Below are 20,477 nucleotides of genomic sequence, written 5' to 3' on the forward strand. Positions count from 1 at the left end.
CTGGGAACGGGGATGTGAGATCTGTGGCAGGGCTGCAAGTGGAGCAAACGCGATGTCCCCCCTCCCCAAGGCAATCCCAGCAGCAAAACTCCCCCAATACCCTTTTGTCCCAGCAAACCTAGGTGAGATGGAAGGGAAGGATGGGATGGGGCAACCCACAGGAGGTGAGGAGTCGAGTCCAGGCTCTCATCTCCCGAAGCGGAAGGTGAAGCCCCCTTTTTTCCTGTTGTAGCCGTTGAGCTCCTCGGCCAGGTTGCCCAGCGTGCCACTGCGCTTCTCCCCTCCCACCGGCAGCAGCTCGGAGCCCCCCTGCCTGCCCAGCCGCTGCCTGCTGCCCTCCTTGCCGTAGCCCCGCAGCTCCCGGGCGATGCCCAGCAGCATGCTCAGCTCCTCGCTGCGTCCCCCCTTCGCTCCTGCCCTCCAGCAGACACCCGAGTCCTCGGCCGCCGCTTGCCAGCTGGGCTTGAGCAGGGTCCCTTCCCTGGGGTCTCCTGGCTCCTGCCGCTCGCTGGGAGGGAAGCAGGCCCCCAGGCTCAGGAGGAAGAGGCAGGACAGCGAGTAGGGTGCTCTCATCTGGGGGAAGCAGAGGAAAGGAAAGACACGTCGGTAAACCGCAGAGCATCCTCGGGCAGTGGCTAAAGCAGCAGCAAGGACGTGTGGCTGCAGAAGGGCTGCCCTCGGCTAGCACGCGTTCCCCATCCTTGCTGCAGCACCCACAAACCAGCCCTGCCACCCCTACAGCCTACGAGAACCCCCCTCCAGCACCCACCACTCCTCCTGCAGCCTGCACCCCAGCACCCGGCTGCAGCTGGGGGGCTCTGAGCTCGCTCTGCCTCTCCCCCTCCCTCCTTCAGACTTGCTCCCCTTCATCTTTAGCCACTCTGTGCTCACAAATTACAGCCTTGCAGCTACTCCCCTGGTTCGCAGCCAAGAGCCGGGCTCCGCTCGGATGGGGGTGGCTGAGTGGGCTATTAGCCGGGCAGGCTGATGGGCTCCGGAGCCGCCTGCTCCTCTTAGAGGCACTGCGGGGAGGACTTAAGTGCATTCACCTGAGCCGGCCTTATCTTCCCCAGGCGCAGGTCCTACCTGCAGTGCCTGGCTAATGTGAGTGCGGAGGAAGGTGCTCGACATCCCTCTGCTTTATGGGGCTCGGAGGTGCCCCGCCGGCAGCAGGGTCTGCTGAGCAGAGCGGGAGGGAGCGTGGTCCTGGGCCCCATGCAGCAATGCCGCAGGCACCCGAGGTGACCTTGAGTGCAGGCAGGGCTGTTCTGCCTCCCCTTCCTCCTCCCGCAAAGGCTTAGAAAGGGGAAATGCATTTTTTTATTATTATTATTATTTTTTGCTGGAGATGTTGCCTTAAAAGTCACTGCTGGTGATGGGGGCCAGGGTGTCTGCCCTGTGCTTGCAGGGTGGGGGGCTGCTGTGGGTGCTCCTCGCTCCTGCACCAGACCCCGCTGAGCCCAAGCCCCTGCCTGCCCTCCCCAGCACCCCCCTGCCCGTGGGCTTTGCTTTGGGGTGCTCCCTGCCTCATTCGCACCTTGTCGCTGTTCTGCGCTCTCCCCTTTTGCCCCCAGTTGCCCATCGTGGAGCCAAATCGCTGGGTGCAGCCAGAGCGGGGAGCACCTTCCCAGCACCAGCAATCGGTACTGCTGAGTCCCGGGCTGGGGGTGCGGGTGGGTGCCCCCTGGCCCTGCCCGCTGCCCTCCCACCAGCCTTCACCTCCTCGCTGGCTGTGCTGCCTGTCGAGGCAGGGTGCAAAGCAGGCACGCGGGGGAAGACGGACGGACGGACAGACAGACAGCCGGCCGCCAGCGACTCACCTCTCCACCTCGGGCGATGCCCCAGCGCCGCCTGCCCTGGCCCTGCTCCGTGCCGCCCCGAGCCCGTGCCCAGACTGAGCTGGCCAGCCCGCCTTGCCCGCCATTAAATACCCGCCGGCGTTAATTGCCGTGTCACCCCTCGAGTGCGTGGCCGGCTCGCAGGGCTGTGGCTGCACAGAGCAGAGGCTGGGATCCCCGCGGGGAGGGGGCTGGAGAGGGGGGACGGGGGCTGGCTGAGCTGCTACAATGGGAGCGCGGCAGCACCGCTGATTAACGCGCCTCCTTCGTTTGCCGCCTCATTTGGAGGAGAGGCTGGGTGTGCGCTGTGCTGGAGCTGGCCTTGAGTCACCGGATGCTGGCGAGAGGGAGGGTCTCCTCTGGGGGTACAAGTGTCCCCCACCCCCTTGGCTGGTGCATCCTTGTGTGCGGCTGTTGGGGTCCCAGATGTGTGTGCCAGCGTGGTGGGTGCGCAGGCACCGGCGGAGACCCCTGCACCCCCAAACCCGCTCAGGGACTGGCCCTGAGCACAAGAGTGCTTCCCCCATCCTTGGCCAGTGCATGCAGCCGAGGTGCTAAAGCGTGGTCCCCAACGCCTGGCACCCAGCTGTCCCCTCCCGGGTCCATCCTGGCCTGGGCTATGGGGTGGGCAGCACCCGGCTGCTCAGCAGGAAGGGGCCAGGGGCACCGCTCGGTGCTCTGCCCCTCAGCGCAGGCGGGGGGAGCAGGTCCCCTCGGCTCCGAGACCTGCCACCCCCGAGGTCCCGCGGTGCCTGGGTTTGGGCTGGAGCCCGGGGAAGCCTCCGCTGCCCCATCGCTGCCCCGCCGGGTCTCCCCAGCCCTCCCCGGCAGTTTTGCAGAGCGGTTTGGGCAGGCCGAGCCCGCGACGGGCCGGTTCCCGGGGATGCCGTGCTGTGAGCCCGGTGCAGGGAAGGAGCCGCAACCCGCAGCGCGGCGGGAGCTGCAGTGATCCGGTGCTGCTCCCTTTGCCGTCACCACGGCAGGATCCTCCGGCGATGTCCCCGCACCGCACCGTGGGCACGGCTGCCGACACGCCAGCTAACGATGAGTTCCTTTTATTAAGGAGTTTAGAAAGTCCACATGTACAGCGTCGGACACCACTCACACATGACCTAGACTTCACGGCACTGCTACACACCACGACCCGGCCCAGGGCTTCACCGGGACGGTACGTGGCCAGGTCCCGGCCGCCCCCACCCACCCCTCTCCAGGGAGGTGTCACCGCGGACGGGTTTAGCCTAATCCGGGGCTGCGGAGCGACGCGTGTGCTCTTGGGAATAATCCTGGGAAATCCTGCGCCTTGGCGTGGATTAAATACCTCTCGTGCAATTCAAACCAAAGTCATTAGGGAGTCCTGGGTGACACGGGCAGTTACACAAGGGTGTGCTACCAACAAACTGCACAGTGTCCCCTCCCCGGCACGGAAAAACACCGGTGGAGGGGTCCAGGCAGGGGACGAACCTTCCCACCCGGGGCACATGGCTCCGTGTGCCTTCTTGTCCTGAAGGCGAGTGCTAGAAAACCCAGCTACAGCTAATCTACTGAAATAAATGAACGAGAAGTAGAGACGGGCATTGTGCTCCCTGCCTGCACGGGACCCTTTCCAGAGGGGTGCGGTGGGGTGCGGGAAGCCCCTTGGGAGCTGCCAGGGGCTCCCGCTCTTGTGCTGGCTGGGAAGTGCCACCACCGAGCTCCCCCAAATCCCATCGCTGGAGAAACCCAGCCTGGCCGGCTGCTCCAGGCAGGGACGGAGCGGGTAGAGCTGGTGCCTGTGCTCGGAGCTCGTCCTCACCCGAGGCCTCCGAGGAACGTCTCTGGCAGAGGGGAAAGCTGCGGTGATCCCCAACGCGTTGTTTGTCCCTGTTTCCCCAGCAGGACAGACAGACAGGGACTTGCCCAGCAGGCGAAAGGGCTCATCCAGCACAGGGTCCGAGGCGGGGAAGGCTTAAAAAAAGGAGATGCACGCAGGGAAGTACAAATCTGCCACAGCCGGGAAGATGAGCCTTTGATCTCCCCGTGCCCTAAGCCCTCCTGGAAACGGGGACGGCGGGAGCTTTCCTCCCCTGCTCCGGCAGTTTGTCCATCCGACGGGGTTTCTTGGGGCCAGAGCCCGGTGCAGGGGCCCTGCTCCCCGTTGCTGCTGTGTCACAGGCAGAAAATCATGTAAAGGGTGGCGGGGTCCTGGCTGTCCCCCTCCCCTCCCTGTTCTTACACAGCCTGCTCAGGCTTGGTTTTATTTTTTTTTTGGACAAAATCGTGCATGTGAGTCCTTCCAGGGAGCCAGAGGGAGAAGTCAACCCCACGCCCCGTGGCAGCTCCTCCTCGGGTCGGCCGGCACGAGGCATCACCTGCCGCCCGGTTATCAGGGTCCTGTAGATGCTAAGCCCCACTCGGGGCTTCTTTTTGCAAAACCTTAATGGGATTTGAAGAAATGAAAGGCTTTGAATATCTGCAGGTGCTGAGCCAGAGTGCGGCTCATCCTGGGTGAAAACGAATGCGGGTCCCCAGGCCAGGAGCGAGCGGAGGGGGCTCGCGCGGGGCATGTGGGCATGCCCTCCAAAGTTAAGGGTTTCGGGAAAGGTCACAGTTTTTGGATGGTGAAAGTCCGACGTGAGTCTGAGCGGGTCTGGTTGGGAGGGAAGAGCTGTGAAACGCAGGCAGAGCCAAGCTGGGAAGCGAGCCTTCCTTGCCTCCTCCTCCTCCTCACCATGCTCCCCGTTTCCCCAGCACCACCAAAACAGCTCCGCGCCGTGCTCCGTTCTGGGTGCACGTCCTTGCGGCACTGTGCCAGCTTGCTTTGGGGTGTCCCGACCCGTCGGGAGGCTCCAGGAGCCAGGACAGGGACAACGGGGACGAAGGAGTTTGTGGTTGTCCCTTTCCAGCTGCATTGCTCTTGCAGGGGCAGGCGAGCGTTCTGCAGACCAGAGAAGGAATCGCTGGCACGGTCAGGCGTCTGCACGGGCTGCAACCCAGCCGAGCCCTCCCCGTCCCCAGTAGCACCATGGGGTGAGCTGGAACTGCGGAGCAGCAGCCTCGTCCCAGTCCCGGGGGCTCTGCGGGGCTCGGGGCTCCCCACGGTGAGTGTCCCCCAGTCCCTCGCCAGCTTGGCCAGGCTATCGCCGGGTGTCTGTGCCCAAAGTGGAGCTGAGCGGAGGTGCCCAGCCTGCCTGGGCTGCTGCATCCCTTCCTCCCTCCCTTGCCAGACACCGCCGGGTACCGCTCCCCAAATCCCTGCATCCCGCTGCCCTCTCTGCCGCAGCCATGGGGTCACGCTCTGGCCAGGAGACCCGTTTCGGCTGCGGGGGAGCCACGGCAGCAGGGAGCAAAGGTCCGGTGATGTCCGCAAGCACCCGGCAGCTAAAGCCGCCCTCCCCGGGGGCAGGCAGTCCCCAGGGGCCCCGCGAAGATGGGCCAGCCCTCGGGGAGGATGGCAACCGGGGGGGACAGGGCTGCGGGGCAGTGGGAAGGGCAGGGGCGGGGCACGGGGTCGGGGGGCTCATGCCATCCAGCTAATTCTCCTCTCGGACAGGCCGGATCTTCATCTCGGTGAACTTGAGGGAGTACTGCCAGCCGGTCCAGGAGGACCACTCGATCCCGTCAGCGTAGGAGCTGTGGTGGCCCTTGAGGTACTGCCCGTTGAGGTTGGAGGTGTGGCAGTTGCGGTACCACCAGGCGCCGTGGTAGAAAGCCGCGCAGTTGTTCTCCGAGTGGTCGTTGTCCAGGTCCTTGGTGGTGAACTTCATCCCGTTGTGCTTCAGGAAGGAGTCTCCTGCCGCCGGAGGAAAGGAGCCGTGATGGGCCCTTCCTGCCCCTCACCCTGCCCTTGGGCTGTCTCCCACCCCGGGGGGTCTCCTCTGGGCACCCCAATGGGGCTCCTTCAGTGATGTACAGGGCACTTGGGGTCACCCACCCTGCAAACGCCCAACTGCAGCCCCTCTCCTGCCTCCAGCTCCCCGTGGCTGCAGGGATGCAGCTGGCACTGCCACCGGTGCCCCAGCAAGGCGGTTTGGTGGCCTTGGGCTTCCCCTGCCCCGAAGGACCCTGCACGTCCCCCCGTCCCACCACCCTACCTGCCGTCCCCGAGTAGTCGGCGATGGAGACGGGGTACCCGTCCTCCTCGGGGTCGACAGAGAAGAGCCCCACGCTGAAGCTGCCGTAGTGGGCGAAGGCGGTGCCGTTGTCAAAGTCCTCCAGGTCGATGCGGAGCTCGTAGCTGCCCTGCACTGTCAGCACGTGGATCCGCTTCAGCCCTGCGGCGGAGGGAGGGGGTGAGTGCAGGGACCCCGGCAGGGACGGGGTGGCCGGGGGTCCCTGGGGAGGGGGTGCGGGGTGGGACGGGGAGCGGTTCCCACCCTCCAGCCCTCGCTCTGTTATTGCTGCACGGCCAAGGGCACGTGCCCAGCTCGCGGGCAAACAGCCCTATCGCTTCCCTGCCCCTGTGCAGCCCCCGGTCCCCTCCCCGCCTGCCCGGGCTGTCTCTCCTAGGACGTTGTGCTGGCCTAGGGGGTCTTGGTGTCCTTTCCTTTGCAAAGGAAACCCCGGACCTCCCCAGGGGAGCTGGGGGGGGCCCCAAGCTTTACCAGCCCACCCAGGAGCGGGCACTGCCAGCCCCACGCACCTAACCAGTGCTCTCCCGTCAGCTTCCCAAAGCCGTCCCGGTAGGCTTCCCAGCCACGGAAAAAGTTCACGGAGCCGTCCTCCCGCCGCTGAAACACCTGGGGAGGGAGACACGCGGGGCGTCACTCGTGGGGCTGCTCCGAGCCTGCGCACCCCGAGCAGCCCCCCTGCTCCCCGCCGTGCTGCCCACCCCTCCCTGCCGCCGTCTTATTAGACACGGGCACAAATTAAACCCTTTCAGCTCAGTAATTACAGAGGGATGCTGGCGAACAGGTCCCCAGGGAAATGCCAGATCAGGCTCTTGGGGACGGGTGAGTCGGTTCAGATAAAACACTTCGCCGGATCCTCCGCCTGGCCATGGGAGCGGAGCTCGGGAAACCCGCGGTGTGTTCCTGCGGGAAGGTGGCCGGTGCCCCCGGGAGGGGTGGGCACCCTGCACCCGGCTCCAGGGTGCGCACGGGAAACAGCCTGGGCTCTGCCATTGCACGCAGGAGCGGAGGTATGGACGGATGGACGGACGGACGGACGGCATGTCCCCAGGTCTGTCCCTGCAGCACGTGCTGCCCAGGTCAGTCCAAGCCATCCTGCAAATGGCGGGGTGCTCCGTGCCATGTAAAACTCCCGGGTCCCCGCTCTCTCCTGGGCAGCCACCCCATTCTCAGGCATCGTTCCTGTGACGTCCTTGTTAGTCATCCCAGAGAAATTAACTGTGGGGCACCAACCACCCCGACTCCTGCAGAGCCCCCGGATCCCGGCCAGATCCCCGGGGCTCAGTGTGGCTTTTCTCCTTGGAGCCTTTCCTTTTCCTCTCCCGTCTGCTCATCGGCATGTCGTGCCCTTTGTGTTTCATCCCCTTTCATCCATAGTTTCGGGTTTGATTTATTGATAATGATCCAGAAAATGCTACTCCGTGTCCGACCATTTGAACTTAATTAAGCCTCCAGCCCTGGATTAATTGCATTAAACTTGGCTGAGCCAGCCTGCCCGACTGTCACCGAGCGTCACGCTCCCATGGCCGCGGTGGCAGGGGTTGGGGCCCTCGGTGATTTAGGAACAGCCACCCCATGCGCCGGCAGCCAAGGGGTCAGAGCACCCTGTTTTCGGGGCTGGGCTGTGCCGCCGAGCCCATTCACCCAGCTTCCAGCATCCCAGGCTCGGGCAACGCCGCCGAGCCCCCGCGCCGGCCGGGAAGCCACCGCGCTTTGCTCCACCGCAGCCTCCCCCCGGCTGTTCCTGCCCTCCTGCCCGTGCAGGGTTTCATCCCGGCATGCGGAGGAGACCCAGCTCATGAACTTCTTGCCGTTTTGCCCTTCACCAGACGAGCATTTTTGGGGCTGCAGGTGCCCAGTGCAGGCTCGGGCGCGCTCCTCGACGTGGCATGGCTCTGATCCTGCTGTACTTACCTTCTAGAATTAGAGCCTTAATTTTTATCCCTGTGTTGAGCACTTGAGAAGCTGCGGTTAAGCCCGTTTAAAGGGGCTTTCTTCAGACTTGCCGGGAGAGGGGGGATGGTGTGGCTGGATGGGCGCCCGAAGCTGATTTTCCCGGGCCGACGTCGGCTCCGGTGCTGCCGCACAGGGAAGGCGGCGGAGGCAGCACCGATGCCCCCTTTTAATCGGCTTTGACCCATGGTTGTAAATAGGCCAATTGCCCGAGCAGTGCCCAGGGAAGTGTGCGGGGCACGTCCCCGTTGGCTGAGCCTCAGCACGGCTCGGCAATCATCCCAGGCGCCGGAGGAGCCCCGGGTGCCCCGCTGCCCACCGGGCTCGGCCCCAAGGGGCTCGAAACTGGGTCAGAAGGGCTGGAGGTCCTCTGTCCCCCTGGGTCTCCTGCTCCATCCTCATCATCTCTCATGCTTCACTCGTGCACCCGCCTCTCCCACATGCAGGTGGGGATGTGGGAGCCTCCTCCTTGCCCCCCACGCCGGGATGCTGCGTGCGCCGGGATGCTGCATGCACTGGGATGCTGCATGCACTGGGATGCTGCAGGCACCGGGATGCTGCAGGCACCGCGATGCTATGCACACCGGTGACCCACAGGCTCGCTGCCACGCTCCCAGCCCTGCCTTGCTGCTCTTTTCCTCCTCATCAAATATGCATTGCTCCCTCTTAAGCAAAAAGGATTTCCTTCCCTTCTTTAAAGGCAAGGCTGAAATATTTATCTTCCCCGCTCTCTGCCTCCCCCCGTCGCACTGAGCTCACGGGGCCGGGACAGGCTCCTGCGAAGGCACCGGTGCAGAAAAATGGGTTAAAAAAAGAGAAAAGCGGGAGCGCCAGCCTGTGCCTGCCGTGGTGTTGGCGGCGAGGGAGGGCTCTGCTCCCTCTCCCCGCAGCCCCCTGATGCCAGCCCCCACCAAACCCCCAGCGGGCTCGAAACCAGAGCCGCAGCCCGGGGAGACGCTCGGCTATCACTTTTCTGCCAGCTCGAGCTCCCGGTCAGGTTTTCGGCAGCCACGGCACAGCCCCGGCCCCGCGGCGTCCTCTGAGCCCCCATCACAGCAGGGAGACCATCGTCGGGTTCAGCCATGGAGAAGACAAACTCGGAGCATCGCAGGGAAGTGCCAATCCCGTGCGATAGCCTGCGAACACCACAGCTGGCAACGCTGCCCGTCCCGGGGACCCGGCTGCTCCTGCCTGTCCCCGCCAGCAGAAGTGTCTCGTCCCGGTTCATGGTGACACATAAACCGCATCTTTTGGAAACAGCACACGTTTCCCCAGGCTCGTCTCACCCACCGCCTTCGGCTTATCCCGGCTCCTGTGTAAATACATCAGTGTCTGCTCAAACCCCCCAGCCTGCGCCGGGACCCCTCCGGCGGGTGAGGAGCAGGCTGGGCGAAGCCGTCCCCGCGAGCGTCCCTGGCACGGCAGGTGCCCGCGAAGCTGGAAGCTGTCATTTAACATCACCACGGCCCTCATCCTGCCGGCACAGCCTTTTCTTCCGCATCCTTCGGCTTTCCCACCGCTTCCCAATACACGCTGTACATGGAAAATGATGCTGAGGTGGCCGGAGCCGTCACGGCACCGCTGCTTATGGGGATGAGGTGCCGATCCCGGGGGGGATTTGACCCAGCTGGGCAGCGATGGAGGCTCAGGGGCGTTTGCAAAGGCTTCCAAAGGCAACAACACGTGAAGAGGCAACTTTTTCAGGCCTTCTGGGATGCTGAGCCTCCCCCACCCTCCGTCACCCCGTTATTACTTTAATAAAGTGCCAGAGGTGAGTGTCAAAGGGAGAAATCAGGGTCAGGCTGGGCAATTACACGGCTGCAGCCCGGCGCTGCCGCGAGGCTCGGGTCAGCCCAGGGGAGTTGCTGCAATTAAAGTCGGCGCTGAGCGCAGGACGTGGATGCTCCGCTGGCACCAACCCGAACCCACGCCCCAGCCGGCTGCAAACGTGGCCCCGCTGCTGGTGGGCAGGACCGAGGGGGGGACAAAATGGACTGGGGGGTGCGCTAGGGGCTCCCCGGCTCTTCCCTCCCACATTTCTTTGCCTTGGTGTCACCCTGCCCTGCACGGACACTGATGCTGGCTGCCTCCTCTGCCAGATTTCTGCTTTTTGACTATGCAAAATAGGCAGCAAACAGCCCCAGAGCTGCAATCGCTCGCACAGCGCAGGGGACTTCGGCTGCCCCGGGCTGGATGCGGCCGGCGCGGGGAGGAGAGGTGTTGGTCCAGCGAGGGCTGTGCCTTGCTCAGAGAATGGGGAACGACCAGGGACCCTGCCTCTGGCAAGGGGACAGGGTGACACTGCAGATCACGCCACGGGGACAGGGAGGTGGTGACAGCACCCGGTGAGCAACCACAGCCGGGTTTCTCCCCAACAGGGCATCGGAGTGGCTCTTCCCCCAGCCCCGCTCCCCATGGTCTCTGAGCCATCCATGCAGGCTAAGGCTTAGCTCAGCAGCTCCCAAACTCCCGAGTCAAAATTGATTCAGCTGCTGCCATCACTTCCACCCACCCACATGCAAATAAGCCCAAATGTCAGGAGTAATTGCTCCAGAGGAGGAGGGGAGGGAAATTTCCCAGGCTCTGCACCATGGTGCTCAGCCGTGCCATAGCTTACCTGGAGCCCAGGTGAGTCAGTGCCCCAGGGACCCCCTCCGTGTCCCCAGCCCCACGGGAGATGGCTGAGACACCCCCCACCACCACCCTGGGGGGCTGGAGGTATGTTTGGGAGCCTGCGCTGCGGAGCAGCCCCAAGAAACGGGAGCTTGGGGTGAGCACCCTCGGCCCTGCTCTGGATGCACCCATCTCCGGAATGCCGGGATTTGGCACTTGGTTTGGCTCCTCTGCCCCGGTGGAGGTCGTGGTGCTGCAGGCAGCGCCGTGCCGGCCCTGCTGCCGGAGCCGATGATGCTGCTGGGGGTAAAATCATTTGCTTCACCCCCTCCCCAGCCCAGCCGGATCCCTCCTGGCTGCAGCAGCTTTAAATAAGCCTCTGAGTGTCTCGCTAATCACCTTGGGCTGCTCTTCAGGCAGCGCTTGAGCGCGGCTGGGGCTGGCGAAAGCTGTGCAGACTGTGCAGGGGGTTTGCAAGGACCCTCCCCACCCTGGGGAGCAAGTGGGGTCCCCTCCTTTTCCTTCGGTGAGCCCCCCAGTAGCTGGGGTCCCCAGGGCTGTGCTGTGCCTCAGTTTCCCCACTGGAGTTGCTGGTACCGACCTGTGCACGACAGGTCGCTCCCACCCGCGGTGGGGTCTGGGCAGACCGAGGCCGAAGGCTCATCAGCCCCCCGAGGGCAGGGGGGCTAAGCTCCCTCCTGGCACCGCTCAAAGCTGCTTAGGGGAATCAGATCGTGGGGATTTGTTTCCTAGAGCACCCAGCTGGAGGAGCGCTGGCCGGCTCAGCTCACCCAGGGTGTCCTCGGGGGAGAGGCCGCCTGCCCACCCCTCCTAGTGAGCCCCCCGCCGCCTCCCTGGGACCCCCTCCCTGGGACCGATGCCCTCCTGGGTAGGGGCTGCTCGCACCCAAGGGGCCCCCAGGGCGAGGGGGGTCTCCAGGCTTGCGTCCCCCCGTCCCCTCTCGCTCCCTGCCCCCATTACTGTGATTACGGGGCCGTTGCAGCCGCCACAGTAAAGCAAATCAGACAGGGCGGCCAGGGAGCGGGTGAATCAGCACGGCACCGGAGGTGCCCGGAGCACCCCTGCGTTAGACGAGGCAAAAGGCACTGGGTTTGGGGTCCATCCTGAGCCCCAAGCCCAGCTCACCAGGACCACGAGGACGGGGCGAAGCACAGCCATTCGCCCCACGGCACAATCGCAGCTACGCCGGGCCCCAGCCCCGCCGAGAAGGACGAACTCCAGCCATGGCATCCCCCTCCCTGCCTGAAACCACCCTCCAGCTCCAGCCAAGCTCCCCCAGCCCGGGGCAGGGCCACTGGGCTCCAGCACAGGGCTCACCCTGGTAGATCTCCCGATGCCACCGGCATGGGTAACATGGACAAGCCTGTCTGCTTGCTTCCCCACAGGACCGGGCACCCTGTGCAGAGCCAAACCCGATGAGTATTTATCCCCCATCCTGATGAGACATCCAAGCGCTGAGGGTAACATCTCCCACCCCCGGCACCCCGGCGCGGGGACAACCCCCGGCACGGCGGCAGCTCACCGTCCAGCCGCCCCCATCGGTGGTCATGTCGCAGTAGACCTGGAAGCCGGAGGGGTAGTGTGTGGGGAAGATGGAGTAAATCCCATCCTCTTGCTGTCCGCTCGCATAGATGTCAAAGCAGTCTCGAGGCCGGGAGCCTGCAGCGTGGCATTGGGATGGGGTGGGACGAGAGGACAGCTGGTTAATTAACGATCTAATTTAATGTCTTGCCATTTCTTTCAGGCTCTCAACCTTGCTGCCAGCTCTAGTTGGCGGTTCGCTGCTGCCTTGCTCTTTCCCTCCTTTCTCCTCCGATGCTCAGGGCGAGCGGTGCCCGGGGGGATGCAGCCACCACGGGGACCCCCTCCCCGGCAGCTGGCAGGGACCGACCCCATGTCCCTGTGTGACAGCAAGGACAGGCTGGGACCCAGCTGGGGGGAGGGAGGCGATGCCCAGAGGCAGCTGCAGGCAGAGTGTGGGTACGTGCTCGCGGCCCCAGGACGGTCTTACTCAGCTTCTTAACCAAATGATGATGAATGTGACCGTTCGGAGTCCCATGCAGCGCTGCCGTCTGCACCCGAATGAAGGCGAACGGTCGCTTCTTGCTCTGCTTTTGCCCTAGCTACCTCCGCGTGGGAAACAAGTGGGTCTGCAGGGATGCAAAGTGGCTTTGCAGGCTGGTTTATGGACAACTGGGAGTCACACGGTGAGAAACACCCCTTCTAAGACACAGCTTTCCATCTCCCTCCTGCCCCATCTCCCCGTTCCCCTTGTCAGCCCCCCACTGTATTAAATCCCTTCTCCAGGCTGGTTGTCTCCCTCCCCTTTTCTTAGGCAGAGACCTGCCGAGAGCAGCCCCAGGCGCATCCCTCTCCCCGGGGACCGACGGGGACGCCATCTCACCGTTGGAGCAGCCCCGGGGCCGCGCTCCCCGGGCCGGTGCTCGCTGCAGGTCGGCCTTGAGCCGGGGCCGGGCGCCGCCGCGCTCCTTCTGCAGCGTGTCCAGGACGTCGCTGACGGAGCTCACCAGCCGAGCCATGTTGGTCTGGCTCTCCGAGAGCAGCTGTGGGTGGGGGACACATTGGGGGGGACAAGGTTAAATGTGGTTAAACCCTTTCCACCCCCCCAGTCCCACCACCACTTTATTGTGAAGATGCTCTGCCCGATCCCACAGCTCCCCAAATGCCTGCAGGCAGCAATGCTCCCTGCCAGGGTACAGGCTGCTGGGGACCAGGTGGGGACATAAAAGCCACAGCAGAGCCCATACAGCATCTCTGGTGCTTTTTGGCCCCGGGGTCAGGGTCCAGATAGCGCCTATAGCTACCGGGGCTGAGAAATCCCCAAACCTGGGTGCGTCGGTGCCGCCACCCTGCGGGATAAAGAGCATCTCTGGGCAAGGGGATGGGATCGCGGAGGTGGCAGGAATAGCCGTGTCCTGAGACAGCCGCCGGCTCTCCGCCGTACCCCGAGGTGACCCGAGCCGGGCGAGTGACGTGGGGTGGCCGTGCAGAGCAGCAGGACGGGGAGCAAAGCGAAGCAGCAGGGATCGAGCAGCTCCGGCCAGGGCACCAGGAGGGACAGGCATGGAGCCAAGCATCCAGCCGTGCCCCGGGTCTTGCTACAATGCCCGGCAGGCCCCCGGCGTACCCAGGTAAGCATTTCAACACAGGTCATCAGCTGGGAAATTTTTGGGACTGTAAATAAGGAGAGGCTGATTGCTGCATGAACTGCCCTTGGGATGGTCCTGTGCTGTGCTCGGCTCTGCTCGGAGCCCCCAAACTGGACCTGGAGCCAGGACACCCACGTGGGAGGCTGCACGCCCGGCTCGCCAGCACCGGGGCGGTTTGGCAGTGGGACACAGGCGGCCGATGAGCTGGAGCTGAAGTTGTGCTTCCAAACCTGCAGTTCCCAAGCGCCTGCCTTAAACCTCAGCCCCTTCTGCCGGAGGTCTCCCCTGGACACCGCGCGCAGGGGCTGCAAGCAGCCATGCCCTGGGGACATGGGGACAGGGCGGGTCTGTCCCCAAGAAGCACCGTGTGGCATCCCCAACCCCGGCTCACCTGGATGAGCCTGCCCTGCTCGCCCTGCAGGGCGCTGAGCTCCTGCCCCATGGCGCTGTGCCCTTTCTTGAGGCCATCGCAGTCAGCACGCAGCTGCACGGCGTGCGTCAGCAGCTTGGCCACCTCGTCCGCCATGGTGACCAGCAGGGCCTTCTGCTGGCTCTTGGTGGCCTTGGCCTCGGCGTCGTGGTCGGTGACGGCACGCAGCAGGGAGGTCTGCAGCCCCTCCAGGCGCCCGAAGGTGCCCGCCGCGTCGGGGCAGTTGGGGTCGATGAAGATGTTGATGCGGGAGCTGTCGGCTTTCTCGATGGTGACCAGCGCGTTGGCTTCCTCGGGGTTGGTGCTGATGACGGGGGGTGACTCGGTGACGGGCGTGTGGTAGTGGTTCATGAAGAGGATGGCCCCCGTGACCGTCACCGCCAGGAGGACGGCCACCGAGAGCAGGACGGTGCACAGGATGTACCCGCAGCTCATCCTCTGCGGACAGAGAGACGGACGCCGTCAGGACCCATCCGGATGGACCCATCCCACTCCCCTTCATCCGAGAGGTGGGTTCGAACCCTCATGGGCTTTGGGGGGTCCAGCAACAAGAGGAGGCGATGTTAGACACAGGGGTGGTAGCAGAGGAGGGGACGCGGGGACCCCGGGGAGCCCTGCGGTTCTGCCAGGGACACGGAGGCCACGGGCGAGTGCTCAGCGAGCGAAGCAGCTAAACCCGCCTGGGAGCTGGAGGTATGAAATAATAAAGAGAGCGAACGCGCGGCGGCCGCCTGCTCCCGCTGGCATGTTTTATTTAAGGCGGTGATACTCAGCCGGAGCAGCCCCGGCTCCCCGGGAGGTGCGTGCGGGGCTCCCTGCTGCCCTGGGCGCAAATATGGGGAGAAAAAGGGAAAATACCCCCGGTGTCCCCAGGACCGCGGGGAAAATGAGGAGGCGAGGGAAGGCAGGGGCTGTCCCCAGCAGCAAGGGGAGGCTGCGGGTTGATTTTGGGACCACACCGCCCTGAGCATCGTGGGGACCACTCTGCGCGGGGCATCTCCCAGCTGAGGGGGGGCCACGCATCCCTGTCCCCCGCTGCCTGCCGGAGGGGAGCAGAGCTGCTCCCAAAGCCCTCGGATCTGCCCCAGGGCCTCCTGGCAAGGGGGAGTCACTGTGGGAAAGGTCTCCGACCCCCCCCAAGCCGCTCTGGCAGCTCCGCCGCTGCAGGGCCCGTCGGCTCAGCCCACAGGAGCTGCTCTGCACACACAGAGAGCCTTTTCTCCTTGCAAAGCGTGAAGTGCCAACGCCGTCAGCGTGGATGGAACGAGCTGCCACCCAGCTCCATCAGCCCTCCGCCCCCCCGCCACCTCCTCTTCTCATTACACCTGCAGGACAGAGGCTGTGATTTTCCCCTGACCCCGGCCACGGCTGTCACAAGGAATTGCAGGGCTGCCAGAAAGCTGCAGATTTGGAGAGACAAAGACTACTTTCCCCAGAAACGAGGGGAAAATTGCTGCATCTGCAAAGATTTCCCAGGCCCTGTCCCCTCCCGTGCACATCTATCTGGAGTGACACCTTCCTTCAAGCACCCTTCATTTCGTTCACGCTCCCACACCCATTTGCATTAAGGTGACCCCGGCTGTGGCGGGGCTGGCCAGGCAGGGACCGGGGGGGCCGTGGATGCCCCACCAACCCCGGGGGGATGCTCCGGGTTTCTCCCCCAGCCCAGGGGGCGAGGCTGGAGATGCAAACGGTGCTGAGCTGAATGGGAAGCCACCCTGCGGGGACCTCCTTAGCGAGGCAGCCCCAGGCTCAGCCCCTCGGTGTGCATTAAAAGGAGATGTCAAAGGCAATAAGGGGAGCTTTCGGCAAGCAGAGGGTTGAGGAGTTTGCCCTATATTTGAAGACAGAGAGCCTTGGCTTGAGGGCACCCAGGGCACCCGGGAGCAGCAGGATGGTGGCAGATGAAGGTAGGAGATGCCTACCCCTGTCACCCTCATGTGGACACCCGGGACCTGGGCTCGATCTGGCCCCTCGGCACCCTGTGAGTGCAGAAGTGACAGGAGGGATGGCTGCTGACCAGAAGCCAGCATTGGGTGGTTTGAGACCCGTGGGGTGAGCAGGGACCATGTCCCCGCGGCTGTCCCGGCTATGGCAGCACCTTCAGCTCCCCGGCTCTGCGCCCTCCCGTCCTGCGCGCTGCTGCTCCCCACCTTGCTGACATCCCCAGCCCAGAACGTCCCCACCGAGACACACGGATGAGCTGTAACAGCCAAGGGACCCATCTGAGCATTAAGGGCTTCGGGAGCAGAGCCGTGCACAGCCACACAAATCCCAACCGGGCTTTAACACACCAAAATCCCACAGCTCTGCCCGGGGGCTGCATCCAGCTGTTTTCCAGCCTTCAAGCCCCAGCATCGCTGCCCTCCCACCGGCACCAGGATCTGGGGCAGGAACCAGGGGCCGATCCCCTTCGCACTCAACCACCTCTGCTTGCGACCACGAGATCCCGAGCGGTGGCAGCTTTACGAGTCCCACGGCATTTTGCTGGCAGGTTGTGTTACCTGGCAACCTGCAGTGGGGAGAGGAGGGAAACACTCAGCCAGCGGCACCAGCAACGCTCCAAACTGGGGTGTGGGTACCTCCAAACCCCCCCAGCACAGCAGCACTGCAGCTGCATGCCCAGGTCCCGGCATGGGGCCCTGCAGTTGCCTCTGCTGCACGTTCCTGCCCCACCATGGCCGTGGCCCTCATGGCTCCAGGGCTTTCTGCCCCCCATTGCATGGCCTTGGGCTCCTGGATCTTCTTGCCAAGGCTTTCAGGAAGCCGCAGGACATCTCCCTGTTGACCACGTGGCAGGTGCCCTAGTTATTGATGTCCCCTTGGGGACATCCACTGGGCTGGAGGTCCCAATGTCTCCAAATCACTTCTTCCTAAGCAGAGCAGAAGCTGCGAGGCAGGGAGGTGCTGGGGACAAGCGGAGCTTCATTTGCAAACCTGCTCTGGAGCGGGGGCTGGAGCTCGGGAGGGACCCCCAGGCAGGAACCAAGACGCTGTTGCCTCCCTGGTGCAAAGCTCAGCCGGGCTCTCCATGCCCCGCGCTGGCTCAGGCAGTATCTCTGTGCTTGGCCCCTGTGCCCCACGGGGGCTGGGTCCTCGGTGCCCCAGCCGCACTGCGTGAGCAGCCCATGGGCTGCCCTGCACCCTGGGGCTGTGGGTCCCTGCAGCCCCAGTGCCCATCATCCCCCCACCAAGCATCCCCCAGCCTCCTCAGCCAGCCGGACAGGCGAGCGGCTGTGCTGGATGGGGGAGACAGCAGCTCTGGCACACGCAGCCTGCGGGGAGGGAAGGATGCGAGATGGCTTGTCCCCGGGGCAGCCGGAGCAGAGCTGGCGGTGGGCTGGTCCCTGGGAAGCATGGACGGAGACCGGTGGCAGGAGAGGCTGAGCTCTGCTGTAGGAGATGCACTTTGCTCCTGCCGGCTCGCCAGGCAAGCTCTGCACTGTGGGATGGTGGGCAGCGATCGCGGGCAGCCCTGGGTGCTCTCCCCCTGAGCTGTGCCCCCAACCAGGTACAAACCAGGACCCCAGTTGTGCGTCTGAGGCAGGTGGATACTGGTTTGCATTGCCCAGGCTCAGCTACTGGGACAAACTTTAGCCCAGCTGCCCCTCACCTTACTGCTGGGGTCCACCCAGCCCCAAAGGAGCCCCGGGGCAGCAAGGGCCAGTCCCCCGCCCCTCCCAAGCCATTGCTCCCTCCAGAGCAGCTCAAGCAGCTCATTTTGCATCCCAGCCGCTTGCCCTGCGCTGCTCCGCTGCCCCTGTCCCTCTCCACCCTCCCTGCCTGTCCAGCTCTGTGCTGCTCAGCTTTGCACAGGGCTGCAGCCCCCGTCCCTGCTCGCCCTGGGGCAGGGGCTGTACCCCAGCCGTCCCCCCTGCACCCTGCTGCTCCCCGCGTCTTCCCGGAGCCTAACGCCGCACTTTGCTCGCTCCCCGCAGGCACGGAGGCAGATGAACTGAATCCCGCTCCCGTTACCTGCTCTCCTCTGTCATCCAAAGCCTGCCTGTTACCGCTCCTGCAGCTCAGCGCGCTTTGTGGCTCCGGCAGAGGAGCGGAGAGGGCTGGTGAGCGTGCCGGAGCCGGCTCCATGGGTGAGCATGCAGGTAGGCTGGGATGGGTTTCCAGTGGAGCTGGGAGCCCAGCACTGGCTGCATAGCAAACTCCGTGCCTCCTTTGCAACCCCCTGCGTGAACCACCGGCTCCGGGCTGTGTTGTCCAGCCCCGTACGGGTGGTGGGGCTGGATCCATCCTGCCCAGCTCATCCTTGGGGCCATGGCAGGGCACAAAGCCGGGCGGATAGCGGCTCCAGCCGGGTGGCACCGCTCGGACCCCTGCGTGGATGGGCTGCGCACCAGGGAGGCAGCTCTGCCGGGAAGGGGAAAGGAGAGTGGGGTTTCTCTCTCAGGGGGGGTCTGGGGCCTCCCGTGCCTCTCGGGGTGGGTAGCCCCTCTCCAGCGAGGTGAGGGAGCCTTTTGGCATGTATGGACTGACCAGGGAGAAGAGGGCCTCGGAGAAGGGTGTGCAGAAGGGAGAAGTCAGGCAGAAGTCCCTTTCCTGCATCGCTGTCGGTGGAAGGGGAACAGGGAAGCGGCAGACCTGGGGGTGAGTGGGTCCCACGGCCGGAGCCGGCTGCTCCCCCCATCCTCGCCCAGTGCCAGGGTGCTGAGGGAGGGCAGGTGCTGCCGGCTCTTGGCTCCTTCCCTTGACTCACAGTCTCCATCAGAGACTCACTTTCCCCCAGCTCTTCCCAGGCACGCTTGCCCATACTCTGCACCCCTTCCCTTCCCGCCCTGCCTGCACCCAGAGTGCAGGCAGGGCAACCACATGCCCCGGCCCATGCAGCCATGCCTGCGCTGCCCTACCTGCTCCGGCACGCTCGGCGGCTGGAGGCCGGGCAGCTGGCCGCTACCTGCACGCTGGGCTGGAGGAGCTGGCACACGTGCGGTGGGTTGTGCAAACAGGCTCCGGCACGTGCCGGTTCCCCCGCGCGTCGCCGCAGGCTCTGCCACCGCTTCGCTGCACCCCGCCGCAACGCCGGCCTCTCCCCTAAAAACCAGGGGGGTTCCTGGAGGTTAAGGGAGGGCCAGGCGGCTGAGAGTCCCCAAACCAAGAGGGATGGTTCCGGCTGCAGTAAGGAACCGAGATGCCAAATCCTTCTTAAAGGGTTATTTAAGCAGTTTAAAACGCGCAGTGGTTCGTCAGAGGCGTGTGTGGCAGCCCCGCAGCATCGCCCGCTGCCTGGCCGAGGGGCAGCCCCGGCGCTGGAGGCTGAGGGGACACTGCCTGCAAATAAATAAACTCCAGAATTGAGGGGGGGTGAGGGGAGGCAGCCGGGGGGCTCCGCACGGGGGGGGGCCGCTCACCCCGCCGGGCTGCACCGGGAGAAAAGCTCGCTGGGGGGGGGAACGGGGCGGGGGGGGGGTCGGTGCGACCCCCGGGCTGGCCCCTGCCCCGCCGCCCCCCGCCGCCCCCCGCCCCGTACCTGCGATTTCTCCTGCTGCCCGTCCTCAAGTTGCGAGGCTCCTCCCATGGTTTTCCAGCGTTCGTTCCCCATCGCGCCGTCAACTTCCAGCCCAAGTGCCCAGACCCCCCCAGACCCCCCCCAGACCCCTTTCCCGGCAGCGCAGCCCCCGACCCGCCCGCGCTGCCCGGCTGGCCGCGGCGGGAGGACGGGCGGCGGCGGCGGCGGCGGCGGCGGCGGCGGAGGAGGGAGGGAGGAAAAGAAGGGAGGGAGGACACAGGCACGGACACGGGGGTGGATCTTCCCACCCCGTCCGCCCCGCTCCCCCCCGGGGGCTTCCCCGGCCCCGCTCCGGGGACACCGCCCGGCGATGCCCCGGAGACCCCCCCCCGGCCCCCCAGCACTGCCCTCACCCCCGCCGGCCGCCCCAGCGGCTCCGGAGTCACTCCGGATCCACCCCGGGGCTCGGCAGCCCCGCAGCTGCCCAGATGTGGCAGCACAGCTGGAGGAGCGGCAGCAGGTATGGCAGGGGTTGGTGCCAGAGGGTCCAGGGGTGTTTCAGGGGACCGGGGGGCAGGTGGGGGTGGGTGCCCCGGGTACCCGCTCACCTCCTTTCCAAAGCCACGGTCCCCAGTTCCAGCACCCCACGCTGAAGGGGCTCAGTCCCATTAGTGGGCAGGGATGGGTAGGGTGCTGGGCAGAGAGGAGGGGAGGTACTGGCATCGGTCCCCCGAACCTTTGTGCCCACGGGTAGCCAAAGTGCTGAGGGGCCTCTTAGCAAAACCCAGCGCATGGTGGAAAGCTGATGCTGGCTGGCAGGAGGCAGCAGCCAGACCCCCCGGTACGCAGGGTCACACCGATGAGCATCACAGGAGCATCACTGGC

At 65.0% G+C, this 20,477-nt stretch overlaps 2 protein-coding genes across 2 annotated transcripts; both read right to left on the reverse strand.

The window, feature by feature from the left end:
• Nucleotides 1-186: 186 nt before the first annotated feature.
• QRFP (pyroglutamylated RFamide peptide) lies at nucleotides 187-573 on the reverse strand. Its single transcript, XM_075170993.1, has one exon. It carries the CDS (start codon nucleotides 571-573, stop codon nucleotides 187-189), a length of 387 nt encoding a protein of 128 aa, XP_075027094.1.
• Nucleotides 574-5,347: 4,774 nt separating this feature from the next.
• FIBCD1 (fibrinogen C domain containing 1) lies at nucleotides 5,348-19,685 on the reverse strand. Its single transcript, XM_075170982.1, has 7 exons — nucleotides 19,614-19,685; nucleotides 14,093-14,569; nucleotides 12,936-13,095; nucleotides 12,054-12,190; nucleotides 6,457-6,553; nucleotides 5,909-6,088; nucleotides 5,348-5,607 (listed from the first exon to the last, which is right to left on the reverse strand). Exons 1-7 carry the CDS (start codon nucleotides 19,683-19,685, stop codon nucleotides 5,348-5,350), a joined length of 1,383 nt encoding a protein of 460 aa, XP_075027083.1.
• Between the last annotated feature and the right edge of the window lie 792 nt (nucleotides 19,686-20,477).

Source organism: Calonectris borealis, chromosome 21 (genome assembly GCF_964195595.1).
Source record: "Calonectris borealis chromosome 21, bCalBor7.hap1.2, whole genome shotgun sequence".
NCBI classification, from domain to species: Eukaryota; Metazoa; Chordata; class Aves; order Procellariiformes; family Procellariidae; genus Calonectris; species Calonectris borealis.